Source organism: Polypterus senegalus, chromosome 7 (genome assembly GCF_016835505.1).
Source record: "Polypterus senegalus isolate Bchr_013 chromosome 7, ASM1683550v1, whole genome shotgun sequence".
In the NCBI taxonomy this organism is placed as follows: Eukaryota; Metazoa; Chordata; class Cladistia; order Polypteriformes; family Polypteridae; genus Polypterus; species Polypterus senegalus.
Window position 1 is genome coordinate 28536623 of NC_053160.1, and position 20112 is coordinate 28556734.

The 20112-nt window shown below is 35.0% G+C and overlaps 1 protein-coding gene across 1 annotated transcript in view; it reads left to right on the forward strand.

The window, feature by feature from the left end:
* The window catches only part of wdr41 (WD repeat domain 41), a 75562-nt gene that overhangs the window by 39421 nt on the left and 16029 nt on the right, over positions 1–20112 (forward strand). Inside the window, exons 7-12 of the mRNA XM_039758401.1 lie at positions 5497–5608; positions 10030–10092; positions 11261–11371; positions 11921–12105; positions 12713–12834; positions 13702–13787. Of these exons, the coding sequence (XP_039614335.1) occupies positions 5497–5608; positions 10030–10092; positions 11261–11371; positions 11921–12105; positions 12713–12834; positions 13702–13787 (679 nt within the window). The remainder of the gene's footprint in view (positions 1–5496; positions 5609–10029; positions 10093–11260; positions 11372–11920; positions 12106–12712; positions 12835–13701; positions 13788–20112) is intronic.

Below are 20112 nucleotides of genomic sequence, written 5' to 3' on the forward strand. Positions count from 1 at the left end.
TTTGTGGATAAATTTGCGGAGTTTGTTGAAAGTGAAGGCTACGTCTTGCATCAAGTGTTTAATTGCGAAGAGATAGGGTTATTCTGGAAAAAAATGCCCAGAAGAACCTACATCACCCGAGAGGAGAAGGCACTACAAGGACTCAAGCCTATGAAAGACAGGCTTACACTTTTATTTTGCACTAATGCAAGTGGTGACTTTAAGTTCAAGCCACTTTTAGTCTACCACACTGAAAATCCCAGCGTCTTTAAGCGCAATAATGTGATAAAGTCTAAACTGCCTGTACAATGGAGGGCAAATAGCAAGGCATGGGTAACTCGGACCTTATTTATGGATTGGTTGACAGAAGTGTTTGCCCCAACTATCAAAAATTATCTTCAGGAAAAGGATCTTCCTCTTAGACGTCTTCTCTTAATGGATAATGTTCCTGTGCAGGTCATTTCCAATTTCAAGAAGCTATACACCATGGCACTGTTTTTCAGGTGTTTCCAGGTCACTAATGACATTGATTTGACCCTTCGAGTTTTTTGAAAGGAGCACTTTAACATCCTCCACTGCATCAACCTCATTGACAAAGCCTAGAGCGAGGTCTCTTCCTGCAAATTGCAATCTGCATGGAGGAAACTTTGGCCAAGTTGTGTCCCAAAGGAGGACTTCAAAGGATTTGAAGCAGAGAACTCTGCCTAGGTAGTAAATGAAATCATGTCCATTGGCAAGAGTATGGGATTAGAGGTTAATGATGCTGACGTGGAGGAGTTGATGGAGGACCATCGAGATGAACTAACCACAGAAGAGCTGGTTGCCTTGCAGGAAGAACAGGTGAAAGCCTTACAGGAAAGTATTCGTCAGAGGAAGAGGAGGTTAAGGAGGAAATCACCAGTGCTCAGATAAAGGAAGTTTGCAATAAGTGGAATGATGTGCAGGAATTTATTGAAACGCACCACCCTAAAAAAGTTGTGCGTAATAGGGCAATTAACATAATGAATGACAATGCGATATCGCATTTTAGAAAAATTCTGCAGGAAATAAAAAGATAAATCTCATTAGATTGCTTTCTTGTGCCCAAAGAAAAGGAATCGCAACGTGAAAAAAACCCGAATCAGTTTTACCCGATGTTTTTATGGAAGGGGAGTCCCCTTCAAAACAGTAGCTTCCTTCTCTTCCTCCTCCATCATCCACCTATGCCACCAACTACAACAAACAACGTAAATACATTGCTGTTTTATTTAATTTAGTTTATTTGTTTGTACTAATGATATATACATTTTTTCTATATTTTTCATAACAGAAAAACCCTTAAAAGAAATAAAATTACAAAATTTCTGGAGGCAGGAATGGATTAATTGTATTTACATTAATGGGAAAAATTGCTTTGGTTAGTGAACGTTTTGGTTAGCGAACAAAGTCGCGGAACGGATTAAGTTCGTTAACCGAGGTTCCACTGTACCATGTTTGTGAAGAAATAACTTTGACTACCGAACCTATCCTTTAAGGAGATGACCATTTAATAGCACTAGTACTTCCTTGGGTTGCTTAAAATGGTCCTGTAGCCACTCCAGACAATTGAAAGACAATTACTATTCAGTGGTGTTTTGATTTTTGATACAGACTTAATGTTGTGGTAAAGACTGTTTGGTAGGGGTGAAGAAGCCAGCAAAAGTAGCCTGACTTGAATCTTGCAACTCTCAACCACTTATTTCGAGAATAATTTTCTATTAAACAGGAGTCTAATATGTATTCCACTTTGCACACATTGCAGTTTGTTTTATTCTCTTAAAATTTAATTGAGAGCCTAATGTCAATGCAGGCACTATTTTGATTTTGAGTCACTCCCATACGTTTAGTTTTTACAAGCAAATCATATATATGTACTTGCAGTGAAATACTGTATGTATCTAGCTTCTAGCATGAAATGAAGCTCTTTAAAGATTTGTATGGTTAATTGTTACCATTTGGCCTGTACTAGTGAGGCCAATTTAGAAATTAGAAATTGTGTTCATTTTAATGTATTTTAGTTTCCTGAACTACCACCTTAATTTATAATGCGAAGGCTATTATTAAATAATTTCACAGGCAAACAGTACACAATACATACTTCTCTAAACCAACTTTTTAAAGTTCACCACCACCTCATCCTAGTTATAAGAGGGGCTATGAGAAAACCGCTAAACTTGACCAAGGGTTTAAGCTTTTCCCTCAACACAGAATCTGTTCTTTTCTATTTTCAATATTCTTTTAATATTCTTTTAGAGTTCTTAATCATGTTTAGTGCACTGTCATCCTTATATTAATCATTTTGGAAATAGTTTTGCAAAGAACACCTATTCTGAATGATCATTCTAATGTGGTTGTCTTTTTTCAACTGCTAGCTTGCCATCTAGCCTTACTTATTACCTTACCCTGTATTATCAGCTTATTCTTGATGTAGTATATTATCTGAAATTCTAACAACTAAAGTTTATACAATACGGGTGAACCCAGTGATTTTATCGTTATTTTGTTAATAATTGCATCTGTTTCACAGTCACTAAATTGTCTGAGTGAAAGACGCATTTACTTAGTGTTTAAGGTCCTTATTATCTGCAGTAAACAACAGTTAAGTAACAATAAATTAAACATAACCCGTTTACCTAATGTTTCATTCCCAACCATCTTCAATGCAGTTGTGGTATATTGAAAAAGACCAATAATTAATATTAAAGTGGTTCAGTGCAGGGAATTTAGTTATACTGTACTATTTTCTGTTGGTTTATTGATAATTACCTGCAAAGTGATTATTGTAACATCGAAAATGATGTGATCTAAGTGTTTGAGTTCTTAATGAAAATAAATTCATATTCTACAAAATGATAGTTTTTTTTAATATTAGAAGTTAAAGTACACATGTATAGAGTAGAGCAATTATTTAAGTTTTTGTTTTATATTGTGTTCAGAAAAGAAAGGGAACATTTTATTTAAATAATTCTTTTCATGTTGATGGAGTAACCATGACCTTTTATCAGTATTTCATGAAAATAGAAACTTTACAATTGTTAGTACTTGCCTTTGCTTCCACATCTTTTGCTCCAGCTCTTAATTCTTGACCTCAGCATCTTCAACAATAACTCATACATAAAACCTCTCCAGGGGCCTCATGTATAAACGGTGCGTACGCACAGAAATGTTGCGTAAGAACTTTTCCACGTTCAAATCGCGATGTATAAAACCTACACTTGGCGTAAAGCCACGCACTTTTCCACGGTACCTCATGCCTTGTCGTACACAAGTTCTCCGCTCGGTTTTGCAAACTGGCGGCACCCAGCGTCAAAGCAATGGTACTGTTCTTGTGTGATTACTCATTATTTTCATGACGCGGCTTTATAAATACACAGAAACTAACCGCATATTGTTTATTAGTGTAATGCATCTGATTGTAATTAACTCGTAACAATATAATGGTCCAGGGAACAGCCATAGTATTCCAAATACCATAACTGCTTTAGCGTTGTTACTCTCACTTCTTCTTCTTCTTCTTCTTTCAGCTCCTCCCGTTAGGAGTTGCCACAGCGGATCATCTTTTTCCATATTACTCTCACTGCACGACTCGGAGTATTTATATCACTGTATCTGAGTGTGAATCACAGCAGCAGCTGATCGGAAGAGAATTATCTGTATACGGCATTAAGCACACGCTGTCTCTGCCACGGCAAAATGTTTTAAAGCCTTTCCTGTACAGACCTCGTGGTTCAAAACAGTTTAATCCCAAGAACTTTAAATGCACTCAACCAATTGCTCCTTGTAGAACGGTTTGTACTTATAAGTACAATCACCCCACTGTAAACTTGCACTACAGTTATAATATCTCACAACCTGGGCCACTTTATAAAGCGTATTTACATATGATGACGATATCATTTTAAGGTGAAATGCAGCAAAATATGTTTGTTAAATTATACACATAAAACTTTAACTTCATTTAAATAATCTATATTCTTCACTGGGATTGTCGTGAAGGATAGAATAATTAAACATGTACTACGAAGATATTTCAATGTTCTTTAAGCGTTTTGAAGAATCGGCGCTAAGCTTACAGATGGCTTAACTTCTATTACAGAGCTGATTGTGTGGCGATCGGTTACTTGGGGAAAGAAAAGCAAGGACTGTTGGGGCGGCCACGCCAATATATATTGAATATAAAACAGAAAGAGAAAATAACAACACAGCTAAAAGCAGCGACAAATTTCGACAAAAGATAAATGCTTGTCATGAGCACGAGGCTCATGAAACACATGTTTAATAATGTGCTTTAGCTCCTATCATCATGAAAATGACATCACGTATACATCTCAGTATTTTAGTTATTCAGAGAGCTGTAATATCACAAATGTAATGGACTCTGTGTCCAGTTGGAGGAAGAGAGCCAGTTTAAGAAGCAAGTAGTGATTCACACACATAGATCACATACAGTAGAAGATCAAATACAAAACAAAGCATTTAGCGTGCTACTTTAATTACGATGTAATTTTGAGAAACTGGTTAATTAAACGATTTTAAGATGAAGTTTATAATGTTCTACTAAATGACAAAATAAACTACGTGATTAAAGTGGAAATGTCGAGATTGAAGTTGACATTTCGTGCTTTTTCCCCACCGTGTGCCTTTTTCTCTGTACCCTAATAAGCTTTCATATGACACTCAGACAGTGGGCTTACAACTCTTCTTTTCACGGCAACTTTGATATGTGACTTCTTTTTTATTTCCGGCACTGTGCGATTTTGTGAATGTGAGCTTTCAAGTTTCTCCAACACGCTATGTCACTCGATCAACTTCATTTTGTTGATTATACCACGGTTTATTTGAACAAATAGTATGTTTTTCCTTTGCCTCCACTTGGTATTTGCTGAAATTCTTATATTTTCCCCGTGCTTTTCCCATTGTCTTTTCACAGAAGGCTGCGCTTAAGGGCGATTTATATTGATTTGCATATTCAAATAGGCGTAATTCTGGGAGGATTTGGGGCGTTACAAAATGCGCGTGCACGAGCGTTAGTTTTCACGCTGATCGGGATTTATGTAGCGAAAGAACGTGGAAGTTGGAGTACACAGATTCCTGCATCTGGATTTTTCTGTGCGTAAGCACATTTCGGCTTTTGTGCTTACGCCATGTTATAGTGCGAGTTCTACGCACGGCGTTATACATGAGGCCCCAGGTACTTAGGAGATTCATGATGATGGTGTAATTTGTTTATTTGTTAACATGAAAATAATCTGGCTAAAACAAATTTTGCATTATTTGTGCAGAATCTTTAGGTCTTGCAGAGGTTTTGATGAAAACGGTTGACTACCTATCATGCAAACCTTTTTATTTTGTTTGTTTAATTAAATAAAAAAATTGTTCTCTATAGTAATAAACAGTAATAACAGAATTTATTTATTAATATCTCTTAGGTAATATCTACTGCATTAAGGTGTATTATGTACTAGAGTTTACTTACTGTATGTAATTTACATTTTATAGTGTCTTCATGCCTTGGAAAGGCTTGATTTATGGCTTTCTGGAGGAAATGATTTGTGCGTCTGGAACAGGAATTTTGAGCTTCTTTGTAAGATGGAACCTTTTGCTGATGCAGGTAATTAGGTTTATTAACATGAAGAAAAAGTATCTCATGTTGTGGACTAGAAAAGTCACTTACCCTTTGGACTCCAAGATATAGTATTATAGATAACACATTGATTTTAATACCAGTGAACAAAAGCAATACACTCTGAGAGAATTATATGATGTAAATAAATACATAGTTCTTCTGTGAACAGTCAGTGGCAAATTTTTAATGATATACTTGATCATTTTTTCATTGAATATATTTTCCTCAACCAGACTACATCTGAATGTAGGAATGTTTTAAAAATAATGTATAAAATATAGTAATTATTATCTTGAAACGAACATACTACTATCTATCTATCTATACTAGCTAATTAGAAAGAATCAAAAAGATGTAGCTTTTTATTTCACGTTTGCTAAAGTGGCTGAGGGATGCAAACGGATGAAGAGCCTAAAATATAAAGCAAATTGGAATTACAAATAACTTAACATTTGTTAACCCATTAACCATGTATTTCTTTCTAGTTAAACCTTCGCTTTTATTTAATTAAATACAAATCTGTTAAGTTTAAATGTACCACTTTAATGTTGTCTCTTAAGAGTTGTGCGCAAAGTCGAGTTTTCAGTTTGTTTACAGAAATTGCAGTATTTCTCTGCTCTCTGAAAGTGTAATAAAACACAATATAGTTCATAATGTCTCTGAGTGAGTCAATCTGTCCATGTCATAACAGCTAGTGCAACTTTTTCTGCTGTGTATTACTTACATGATGTTTTCTGATTACCGATTGTGGATGCAGTGATTTCATACACTCGTCAGCCACTTTATTGGGTACACCTTGCAGTGACACAAATAGATAAGAAACAATGGTCAAGGATAACTTTTGAGAAAATTGATTGTAGATATACTCATGATTGACACTGCCATCTCTCGAACTCTGAAAAGGAGGACAATCCAGCAGAATAAAGAGGACTTCGTAGGATGCTTTTCTCTATGATACCACAATTTACCTTTACATTCTCTAATGGTGTTTTAGAAATGTCATTTGGTTTTGACAAGTTTTTGGTAATCTCAAAGCAGATCTGTTCACTGGCAAACTCATAATAGTCCTGTCATTCTCAATCCTGTCTACTCCATTTCAGAGGAGTGTGAAGAGCAAGAGTTTATTATCCTAGCAGTACTGGGCACAATGCAGGAAAAGGTCCTGGACAACCATCACATCACAGGGTCCAATCCCACATAGCTCACACACTTACTGGGACCATTTAACCAAACTTACAAGGCTTTGAGAAGGTGTGAGGAATACTGGAGTACCCAGAGGAAAAACACAGAGACACAGGGATACCATGCAACCTGCATACAGTCTGGTGCTGAATTTAAACCTAGTATGCTCTATCTGTAAAGTGGCAGCACTGACTGGTGTGCACTACTGTGCCTCTTAAACTAAAAATATGTTAACTGTATTTTAACTAATATCTCCATGTCTTAAGTTAGCAATTGCACTTACAGCTTTATGATTTTCTTAAAGCTGCAGAAAGTAACACTCTGACAGGAAAACAACATTTTTTAGATAAAAAACACTTAACTCTTCTCAGTATATTTTATTCTATGTATTCTATATTTTTTGTAAAATTCTACTAATGCATTTTTTCTTCTGCAGGTCTTTTTTTTTGCCAAATATGAATCAAAATATCTTCATGCAAAACTGAAAAATCATTTATTTAAATTTAAAACAGCAGAAATAATTATTTTGAAGACTGGCTGATGACATACTGTCTCAAGGAGTTAAGTTGTGACATTCAAAAAAATGCCTAAAACAATTAATATCAAATTTTTTTTTTTAAACTCTGTGTTTTTGATTACACACCCCCTTCATACATTTATTCCCTCCATACTGTGTTAAATTTAAGGAGGAATTCCCTTCCAAATCCATAGATTAAGTAACTTGTATTTCTGAGACAATATTACCACATGCATTTTCCATATTGCAGTGGTTAGAACAGTTGAGTCAATCTAAGCAGCTTCAACTGCTGACAGCTGCTCATCCCCACACCTTGTTAATATGCAATAAACACTTTGTTTATGAATCCCAACTTTTTAGGGCAGATGTACAAGGTGTAACTTGATCTCTGTCAGATATTAAGCAAATGTTATGTTTAAGATCATGTCTTCTGCACACACCCTGTCAAAGAACATTTGTTAAGCTCAGTAGGGCTACTTGGGTTTTTCTATATCCAAAATGTAATACAAATGAAACACCTTTTTTTGAAAAGATTGACTATGCATCTGCAACAGAGATGTAAAGCACTAGCCATCACAAGAAAAATAGACAATATCAGTTACAACAAATGATATAGTACCAAACATTTATATAACTATTTTCTGTACACACTCTTGGGAATATAAAAAGTGAGGACATTTCACAGAACAACAGACAGAAAGCACAAGGTATTTCTCAGTATGCATTCATGAAGACAGTGTACTTTTGTTGGAGTTTATGAAATACAAAAAAACAGTATATTTGCATATCTTACAATTCCATCCAGTTTGTATGTCCACATTTTTTCTAGACAAGGCTTCCAGAAGTTTAGGGCCTATCCTGACAGCAACAGGTACAAAAACCAACTGTGAATCGGAGAAGAGACTAGTTCATCATAGGGCTGACTAAAGCATAAATCTCACAACAGGCCAACTAGGAGCTGGACAGTAATCCAAAATTGAATTTTTAGGTCTTGCAAACTTCTTATAAGAAGAAAACTACCATTAAATAATATACAAGTACAAGGCCCAGAGATGACAGTGTACTACTGCAGGCAGAGGTGCTACTTCACAGCATTTAAACTTTCGGTTGCCATATTAGTAAACTATATTCCTAGGCGTTGTGTTGGTTTCTGTTGTATAGACTATTATTACTTTTTGCGAGACCTGGTTAAGAACATAATAACAATAGTTATTTACTGTATTGTCGTGGACTTGCAGTATGAGCCACCTCAGTTTGCAAATTTGCACTGTGGTAACTGCTGGTGGCCAGTTGAGAACCCATGATGCCTGGATTACAACAGTCCTCAGAAGCAGTCTCTTATCAGAATCAGCTAATAGGAGACTTCTGGCCTTGGTAGGTCTGATACTGCTTCCGAACTCTGTGATATCAGCAAACCTCTCTCTCACTCAGTCCCCACCGTCCTGTGTAGTGCCACTGTAACATGTTTACTCTTTTAAACTCGATAAAGATAATCGTCTAGTGGGTCTTATTCAATAACATTTTCCAACATATAATCTAGAGAGTCTAGACTGATACTTTTAATCCTATTTCAATGCACTTAAACATAGAACCAACTTCATTACCACCTGCTGCAGCAGTCAGCACCAGAAAATATGATTTTAAGTGTCCTTCAAATACTGAATAAATTCAAAAAAACCTTTGCCAGAAACATATCATTTGGTTCAGTACCATGGAAAGTAAAATATTTTAGATTGTTACTATTGTATTTGTTGCCATATCCGCTTACCTTGTAGTGTGTGATTAGTCAGAACATTGACCTGAGCTATCTAATTTATGGCTATCATACATTAAACATTTAAACAGAGGTTTCATGAAGTAAATGGTAGATGTTTTTTTCTGTCTCCTGTTCAACTACACTGGAAAATATCTCAGTATCTGATTTTCCTTTTCTGTCTGAATGTCTTAAACAGTCATGGTTTTTGACAGTGTTTTAACATTGGCAACGTTTCTTTAGCTGCCCACCATCACGTAGCTTCATACTAATCTGGGTAGAGCTTCCTGCATAATAGATTAGTTTTCATTGGTTGTTATAATGGCTCACAACACCTAATTAAAAAGCAGGCTACAACTTGAAAGCAATGACTTGGTTTCATGTACCCCTTGGAAAACTGCAATCATTTTTAAAGATTACAGTTATTTTAGTCCTTCATTCTTTTCCTTGACCAACTGCAATAGTAAACCTTCATTTTGTGCTGCCAAAAGTTAGGTTGACACTCCCGTGGGGAATGCAGACCTCAGCTTAATCCCACATGCACATAAAGCCACAGATTGCTGACAGAATATTAGTTAAGACTAAATACATTTTTACATGCTATTGTTAGCAAGAAGCTGAACACAAGTAAAAAATTAAGTGCTGTACCTTATTGAGCAATTAGCAGGCAAGCTAATCCACATTCTGGCATAGTGAGCCAGCCAGGATCAGAGAGTGATAAAAAAAGCCACATAAGAGGATGGATTTATTGTCAGTATCTTTGATTGTTCACGTGTCACTTTACACTCTGCCTCTTTCAGTCTTCTTATAAGATCTTTTCTCCAGCCTGTTCCCGACTTTTATAGCCGTACCTTGTATTTGCATTTTCAAACTACTTCATCTTTCATACATGTACATATGTAATGGGCTTAGGTTTGTTGACAGTTTCTTCTGTTATTGTTCCCCATTTCTTAGGAATTACAACCTTTATAGAGCTACCAAAGAACTGCATTGTTGCTGCTGTGGATAAAGAACTTAGTAAGTTGATTGTTTAAGCATGTATTATTTATCTTCAACTTCTCACCTGCCATTCTTGTTTTGAGAGGCAAAATTTAAAATACTAATATAAGTAACTTTACATTTCAGTAATTTCTTTCTCATAGAGCCGAGTGTGATAAAACATTGTGATTGAACGTGATACATTTTTATTTCGCAATTACAAAAACAATTCAAATGAGCTCCAGTATGACTTTATTCATCACTGTTTGAGTGACTGATGCAACATCTTTCTCATATAGTGTCCAAGGTTCAGTTTAAGGCTTTTTCCTGTTTGATACTTATTTTACCTTTAGGTCATGTAATTTTACCTTTAGGTCATGTAAGTCTCAATCACATGTCCTTACACTTTTATGCGAATGACACATAACTCTGTGTCTTGTGTAAAACCTAACAATGACAGTTACTTATATTTTTTTAAATTATTTATAAGACTTTAAGGTTTAGATGACAAGCGAACATTCTTGGATTCATCTGCATTACTGTATATGCATAGTGCACTTTGGTCTAGATGATGAAAGGTTGTTTAAGATTATGTTTCTGGTGTTGACATCTTTGCACTAAACAAAATGTACCCGTCAATAGATTAGTAATTAATTAAACTGCTGCCACTGATTTGGTTCACCGTGTTTCCATGTGTAGGTGTTGTTGTTTTAGGTGCATCTTCCAGCCTTGATGCATTTAAAGAGACAACTCACACAAACACACAGGGTACATACATAGTTCTTCAGTTTTAGCTAGCTCATAGTACTAAGGGTTTATTGATCATCAGATAGTAAAGAGATTGTGGGTTATTATTTTAAGATGTTTTACAAAATGTGTAACTTCATATTCACAATGTACTTTTATGTACACTGTATAGTGAAAGTATTTTTATTGTGAAGGGATGAACAGCAGACCAGAACACCACATGTCTTCAGTTATGCTTGCATGTCAAGCATTATACACTAATAATACTTCAGTAAAAAATCGAAGTCCTGTGGTATACATGAAATTTAAATACACTGGCATTAACGTTAGATAAATTCAATAGAGAAGTTCTTGCAGATGCTTCAATGGGTATGTTTTAGTTAACTTTATACAAACTTTTTTGGTTAGTTAGCCTTCATGGATGAACACTTCCCTTATTTGATGTTTGACTTTTTTGAAGTTATTTACAGACTGACTCTGTCAACATGTGATGAACAGAAGTGGGATATTCAGGAGATCAGAAGACTGAGGGACCATCAAGACAGCATTCGGGCTCTGATCAATGTAAATGGTAAAACCTTGTATAATATTTTATTTGTATAATTTTATACTATATATAATATTATAATACTATAATATTAACTCGTCGGTGTCTGCAGATGTTCTTGTACACCTAATTGCTCACACATTTAAAATGGAAAAAATACCCAAGACTATGTCGAGACTGCTTGCTGTTTAAGAAGAAACAAGATAATTTGGGAAATACATAATTTCTGGCAAGTTACAACATCTGAGATACATTTGGTTGCATTTCTTTTGTTTTTTCAGTTGGAACATAGGCAGATGAAGTGACTTGCTTTGGGGTCACACAGTGTCAGTAGGAGGATTTGAATTCACAACCTTGAAATTCTAGGTCCAAAGATTAACCACCACACCACTATTGTTACAAAATGTCCTTAGCTGGTAACATCCTGGTTGTTGAATGTATTGCTAGTTTCTACTATTTTGCTTTCTAGTAGACAAGTTGTTTATATATTTATTGCTTTGTTATTCCTATAAAAGGCTTTTATGAAAAACTTTCACCTTGCTGTTTAACCATATATTTTACCTTTCATTCCAGACTGGGCTTTTGCAAGTGGCTCACACATTGGTGAAATAATCATCTGGGATTCTTTGAGTTGGACGGTTATTGCAAATACACGTGTTTTTGCTGAAACAGCAAATGCAAATGAACAGCCAGAAATAAAAATAACACCATTCAAACAACAGGAAATGTCTATACAGCATTTAGCATCTGATGGGGAAGTAAGAAATTATTTTATTATGTACAATGAAAAACTGAAATTAATTACATGTTTCTACTAATTAATTATCATTTGGTTTTGTCTGCCTGTTCACCTGGCTCTACATTTTTAAAATGTATTGAAAATACCTTTAGCTTACAGTGTTCCACAGCTTTGTGAACTGCTGACAATACAGTAAACGATTAATAGTTACATTTAAGTTGTGTGAGTAAAGTTATAAACACACCACATTTGACTGAAGATAACCCGTACATTTTAATTTATAAGAAAATAATTCTTTAGTTAATTAATACATGGCTTGCAGTCATTTTATGTGGAGGTGGTGCAATGATTTTTTTTGTTCTATGAAACTGTCATTTGCTCTTCATGAGAAAACTGCAAGATTCTAAAGTTTACACATGTAACAAAAAGTGCAGTTAAATAGGTGAGGAGCAAGATGTCAGTTAGCAGGTCTTTAGTATTGAAAAGGTCCGGTTAAATTCCTGTATATTAGATAAAAATGACTTCCCTAGTTTTCACTTCTGTCTCTAAGTTGTACATTGTTTTGTGCTGCAATAAATATTTTTCATTTATGTCAGTTCTCATATAATAAATGTGTTTTCTTCCAGTATGTTGTGGCTGCTGTTGGAAATGGCATATACCTCTATAACCTTTTGACAAGAAATGTGACTGCATATAAGAAGAATGCCCATGATTCAAATGTCCTACAGATTTTAAAATTTTCAGAAAAGTATGCTACTTGATATTTTCTTAATAAGCAATATAAAAAACATGAACACTTTCAGCACCAAGTGTGTTTTGAGCATCTTAAAACCTGATATAAATGGAACATGCCTTGATTTAATAGTCTGTAGGCATTTAACAGTATTTAAGGAAAACATCTTTCAACTGTCATTTTTTGATGTTAAGTGCTAGGCTATAACCTTCACTGCAATACTGGCAGCTTCTTTTATTATTCACAAATGCAAGGACAGAATTTTGTTTCTCCTTAACCCATTCATGCACCATTTCAATCTACGTTAAGTATTCAACTATGACCTGTTTGCACTAATAAATACTTGTCTATATTTTATTTAGAGCTTTTTTATGCGAAGTGTATAAAAATTAGGAAAAGGAAATGCATTTACCTTTAGAATTCATCACATCTTTCCAGATAAAATACTCACCATCAGCCATGTTTCATGCTGGAAACAGTTCATGGCACCTTGATTTACTTTAAAAAATGTAGTCTAACTACTTGGATCAAACTGTTGGTTTTCATTGTACCATAATCAGATTACATTTATTAAAAAGGTAGTGTATGATAACTTCAGTAGCTTGTAATGTTTCTTGCAATTGTGTGTTATGCCTCTGTTTCTCTTTTAATTATCTTAGAAATTATTATATAAATAATGATTAAATAAGTTTGAGGTATTTTACACTTAAATATTACATTTAAAAAATACTACAACATTAAATAATTTAGGCAATCATTGTTAGTGGGCTTCTAACCTTAATTGTATAAAACACTTTAAAGGAGAAAAATTAACTTCAGTTTTATCTTCTTATATATTATTTTACTAGTGTTGTAATAAGTTTGTTTTTTTTGATTTCCTAGGCACCTAATTTCCTGTTCTGAAGATGGAAGTGTTCGTATGTGGGAGCTTCAAGACCTTCCTCTCGCTGCAGAGCCAGCATCCTCAGGTTAGATGTAAATTTGTATATTCAGAAACAAATTCACAAAGACTTTCATATGCTAATAGTAAATCAAGTAAGCTTGTTTAAGAAAGCAGATGATAAAAACCCTAGAATTTTATTCATCCTTTACGTTGATATGTAAACTTATATTGATGTCATTACATAAGCTTACAGTATATGTGGAAAGTAGTACTATTAGTTGTAGTTGTGTTAGTAATATGTTTGCTTGTATAGAGTTAACTGAAATTCTTAGTTACATGTCTAACTAACACTAGCACTCTCCGATATCATAATAAATCATAATGTAACAAAATGCACAACCTAATTTTTTTTTAAAATTATTGTATGTGTTATAATAATACATTTTATTTATATAGCACCTTTCCTATGCTCAAGGCACTTCACAGAGTTTAAGAAAGAATGACAGGGTATACAGTATATAGCATACTAAACCAAATAAATAAATAGGTAAGATAGTAAAAAGTTAAAGTAACATGAAAAATTAAAACATCTGCAAACCTGTTTGATCCAGTTCATATGTGCTGGCCTATTTCAGTGTATTATAGCCCTCTGCCAGCATTAGCGATGCATGAGTTCAAGCCTAAAAGGGGACTAAGCCCCACAAACTAAAGGCAAGCTCAGACTCAGTAAATTCTTGCACTTATTTTCAAAAATAATGCTGAATAATTCAAAATTAAGTCACAAAAAAAAAGAAATAATACATCACATGAGGTGAAGGGGTAAATGAACATATAATTTTCATTTTCACATGTACTTGAACTGACTGAGAAGTGCAGAAGCAAAGAGCATTAGCATACAACCTTTCAGTCTTCAGTGTAGTTTTATGAACATTTGTGTTTGTGTTTTTTTGAAATTGCAAGCAGTAAATAACCACATTTACTAAATGAAAGATAATTACACAATACTAAATGGCATACCATTGAAATTGTAATGCTTGGCTGAAATTTTTAATCAAACCTATTTTACTTAGAAAAAATACCTAAAAAAGCATCATTGAACAGCACTGACAGAACCATTACAAAGTATGACTATTTCAAGTCTGATTTTCGTCTTTGGTCATTGTAAACATTGAACCTGCATCAGCAGAGAAAAGTAACAAGACAATTATGGTGAAGTATAGTTATAAAGCATTGTAGCTTATTTGGTAGCTAAACAATTCGGTGCTTAATATATGAGCTAACTGTTGTGTTTTTAATGTGAAGAAAGGGTTTGTACTGCATGCATGAGTGTGTGATGGAGTTTATAGGGAAGAAATAATATCAAATCATGACTTTACTTTGAAACCCTTTGTTCTAGCCGTTTTAAATAACACATTAAATTGGCGTAAGAAAACAAGATCAGGTTTGTGTTAGAACTATTGCAAAGTATGTCAGTTCATTATGTGCACATAATAATCATGAGGTTCTTTTCAAATAGTTTGCCATAATTTATATAAAAAATGATGTGTGTATGGGACTGAGACAACAATATAAAGGTGATTCTTGAATATGGACAGTAAATAAATTATCTTAAATAACTTTCCAAGAGTCCTTCCTAAATGACTCCCATTTCTTTTCATTTATGGCACAGTGTTTAATTCCCACATGTGGTCACTGTATCTGTGAAGATTACTACTTCTGTCTGGATCTGGATAGGTTTTCATTTCACATCCCAGAGACTTTGTATATGTTAAGTTAAATGCTGATTCTGAATTGGCCATATGTTAGCAGGAATCTGTACAAGTGTGTGTGGGTAGGCCCTGGGATGGATTGGCTCCTTCTGCAGTCCAGGGTTGATTTTTGCCTTGCACTCAATGTTGTTGTATTAACATCAGGTCCCTTATGACCCTCAATTGGATTAACAGGGTTTGCAAGTGACTTTTGGGATTTATAGGCTTATACTTCCAGGTATACATATTAATTTCAGTTACATATTTTTAACAGACATATTTCCACATATTAAACACAGCTGTAGTCAAATATGGCTGTCATCAGGCAAAATTTATATTTACATTATTTTGAAGGAAATGAGGTGGATGTACAAAACTAAAATATATGTTTAAATAAACTTTGAAAAGTCAATACTAGATTCCCTGATACAGTATACAGTGATCCCTCACTATATCGTGCTTCGACTTTCACGGATTCACTCCATCGCATATTTTAAATGTAAGCATATCTAAATATATATCACAGATTTTTCGCTGGTTTGCGGATCTCTGCAGACATTGGGTCTTTTAATTTATGGTACATGCTTCCTCAGTTGGTTTGCCCAGTTGATTTCATACAAGGGACGCTATTGGCAGATGGCTGAGAAGCTACCCAATCAGAGCACATATTACGTATTAAATGAAACTCCTCAATGATATACGATATGCTTCCTGCGCTGTGCTTCACATATTTGAAAGCCCAAACAGCACATATTGATTTTTGTTTGTTTGCTTTTCTCTGTCTCTCTCACTCTCTCTGACATTCTCTGCTCCTGACGGAGGGGGTGTGAGCAGAGGGGCTGTTCGCACACTGGCCTAGAGGATACGGACGCTCCTCTAAAAAATGCTGAAAGACTACCTTCACATTGCTGCCTTCCTTGCAGCTGCTTTGTCCGGCGGTGCTTTTCATACTTAAAAGTCCGAACAGCCCCATTGATTTTTGATTGTTTGCTTTTCTCTGTCTCTCTCTCTCTGACATTCTCTGCTCCTGACATGCACTCCTTTGAACAGGAAGATATGTTTGCATTCTTTTAATTGTGAGATGGAACTGTCATCTCTGTCTTGTCATGGAGCACAGTTTAAACGTTTGACTAAAGGGTGTTATTTCATGTCTAGAGGGCTCTAATAATGTTAAAAAAACGTATTTAAAAGGTCATAAACGGGTTTTCTATGCTCTAACTGCGAAAATATTAGATTTATAAATAAAGAATCCTACTTCGCGGAATTTCATTTATCGCGGTAGAGTCTGGAACGGATTAACCACGATAAATGAGGGTTTACTGTATTGTACTGTACATTACATAATGATGAGCATATTGTGTACCCCTTTTGTTTTTCTAATGTGATTATATTTTAGAAAAAAACATGTCAACATAGTGTTAAATTTTAGGTCTCCATAAATAATACAATCTGAGTCTTCATTCCTTTTTGGAAGGAATATCACTCATAAAGCCTTACAATATGGCCTGCTGAGGAGCTGGGGGGAATATTTATATCTATATTATTTTAAAATCTTGCTAAGATAGCATTGCTATCAGTAGAGGGTAGATTTGCCAGGCAGTGATTCCTGTTTTTGTTAAACAGTTAATATTGTAGCAATCACAGCTTTTAATTATATAAGTCTTTAAGCTCAGGTTATGGTAGTAAAGGCTGTTAGAGCTGCTGTGTTGTGTTCTTGTAAATGTCACTTGTGATCGTCTATTTGCCTTATGAATTCAAGCAGTAAATTTAACTTTGTGTGCACTTCAATAAACTGATTTTACCAGTTGACTGTAATTCCTTACTTAGCCAACAATTCCTTTGCAGAAAAAAATGTAGTAATGAATATTTCAGAAATGCAGAACATCCTAAACGATAATTAATTTTATTTGATTTGGGAATGGTCCATGGATATTTTGTTATTATAAAAGTTGTTATATTTTGTGTGACCCGTTTTAAAAAAATAATAAACTAACAATGCAGTGGTGTAGCTGGGACCTTTGTCACCTCACATAGCTTGGACCTCTGTTTGGTTTGGCGCCGCTGTTCATATTTTCCTTACACAAGTCTTCAGAGTAAGGCAAGGAATCTGCTGCATGTATTATTTACAACAGATCTGCAGTGTATGTCTTATGATGGGTTGATTACTGTGTTCCTTCCATAGGTGTAGGTGTTCATCTGTGCTTAGCTGCTTCTTTTCCCCCCGTTTACATTCATACTAAACAGCCATCCATTAACTGTCACAATTATAAGTAATATTTTACTTTAGACACTACTGTTTAAATTACAAAACAACTTGATTAAACTTTAGTGCATCACCAACAATAAAGCAGTAGTGACCTTCTGGATCAAAGTACTATGATAAGCATCACCTCTCTGGAATCTTTGCATCAATGATTGAAAACGCTATGGATACCTTTGACTTATAAAGCTAAGATTTTTTGCATTCATTCGTTATCTTTCACAACTTCAAAAAATGTTTGTTCAGTCAGTAGCATAAGACCTTGATGTATATTGTAGATGATAAATGCATGCCACAGGACAATGGAAGTCATGTCAGTAGTGCATTACAGCAAGTAGTCATAGGCAGCCTTGTTTTAAAAGATGTACCTGCAGTAATGCATGATGTTCAATTTGTGAAGTTTGTTCTTATATTTGCAAGGTAATCCAACTAGGTTTAAAACAATTTATTGTCACCTGTCATTCTCTTCCATTTTGGTATCTTGCTGGTACTGTATATGTAAAGGATGAAGAATGAGGAATTGTGAATACAAAAAAACATTCAGCTACTAAAGTTTTAGCATCCCCTCACCTCTACTGTACATCTCCCTAAAATGTCAGCGATTAAATACTAAACAAAACAAGTGATCACTGCTGGTGAGTGAAGCAAAGGAAATTGCACACCAGCTTGATAATAATTTAGGCAAAGGTGTCACTCTCAGGACTTGAGTTGTGTGACAAAGACATTAAAATTTAACAACTCAAGACATCAAGAACTGTGTTAAAAGTTAAATCATCTGCCTTCTTTGTGGATACATTACAAAGTGTTAATTGTACATGGGGATACATACTCTGTCATTAGACTGGATGGAAAGTACCCAGCAGTTTGCACATGATTTATATCTCTGCATATTGGAAGTGTTCATTGGTGCTCATTTTATTTGATTATTGCCAGAGTTGGGATAGTTACTCAAAGAAAGCAGTACATTACAAATTACCAATTACTTCTCCCAAATAGTAATGGGAATACTTAACTCATTACTTTGAAGAAAAAATAATTACATCTCTGATTACATTTATGTTACTCTTTAAACCCATTTAAATATTTACCATTTTGATAAGTACAAGGATAACACCCACATGTCCTTTCAGTATTTTAATAAGGAGGAAATAAATAATAACAGTGATCTTGAATTATGCATGACATACTGTATAATACTTCTGTGCCACTGCAAACATATGAACCAGCCAGTAGATTCCTTTAGTTCACAAACATAATTTTTAATAGAGCAATAACTCTAAAAACATTTGAAAACCATGAGTTGCTAAAGTTATTGCTTGTGTTGTAACCAGCAGACATGAGGACTTCTTGATGACAAGTGACCTGTACAGTCCCAAAACTCAATCCAATAGTGCTGGGGTACTCAATTACTTTACTTTTGCTTTTAAAATTACTTTACTTTTTATTTAAACCAGTTTCTTAATTAGGACCCATTTAATTTACTAATAAAGCAATATTTTTTAGGGCTTAGTTTTAGTTAACTTGCTTGTTAAAATTCAAAACCCATAATCGCCTATTTTTGTTTTAAATAGCTGCATTAAAGTTTTAATCGCTGTCTGGGCCTTCCCCAAACTGTTCCCATAAGATTGTAAGCATAGTGTTGTCCACAATGTATTGATATGCTGAAGCATTAAGAGTGCCCTTCACTGGAAGTAAAGAGCCTAGCACAAACCCTGAAAAACAGTCCCACGCCATTATCCCTCCTCAACCAAACTTCACTGTTGGCAAAATGTGGTCAGGAAAGGGCATCAGCCAAACCCAGACTCGCCCATCTGACTTCCAAACAGAGAAGCGTGATTAGTCACGCTGTAGAACACGTTTCCATGACTCCATCTAGTCCAATGGCATTGGACTTTGTGATGTGAGGCTTGCATGCAGCTGTTTGGCCGTGGAAACCTTCTCCATGAATCTCCTGCCACACAGTTTTTGTGCTTACATTAATGCCAGTGGAAGCTGGAAACTCTTCAGCTATGGAATTATCAGTGTGTTGGCAATTTTTATGCACTATGCACCCTAGCAGTCATTGACCCTGCTGTGTGACTTTACGTGATCTTCCGCTTTGTGGCTTGGTTGATGTTCTTCCCAAACACTTCCACTTTCCAATAATACAACTTACAGTTGACGGGAAATATCTAGCGGGGATAAAATTTCAAAGACCGTCTTACTGAAAAAGTGGCATCCTTTCGCAGTACCATGCTTGAAGTCACTGAGCTCTTCAGAATGACCCATTTTGTTCCACAAATATTTGTAAATGGAGAGTTCATGGCTAGGTGCTTGATTTTATACACCTGTGGCAATGGGTCAGATTGAAACACTTGAATTCAGTAATTAAGAGGTGTGTTCCAGTACTTTTGTCCATATAG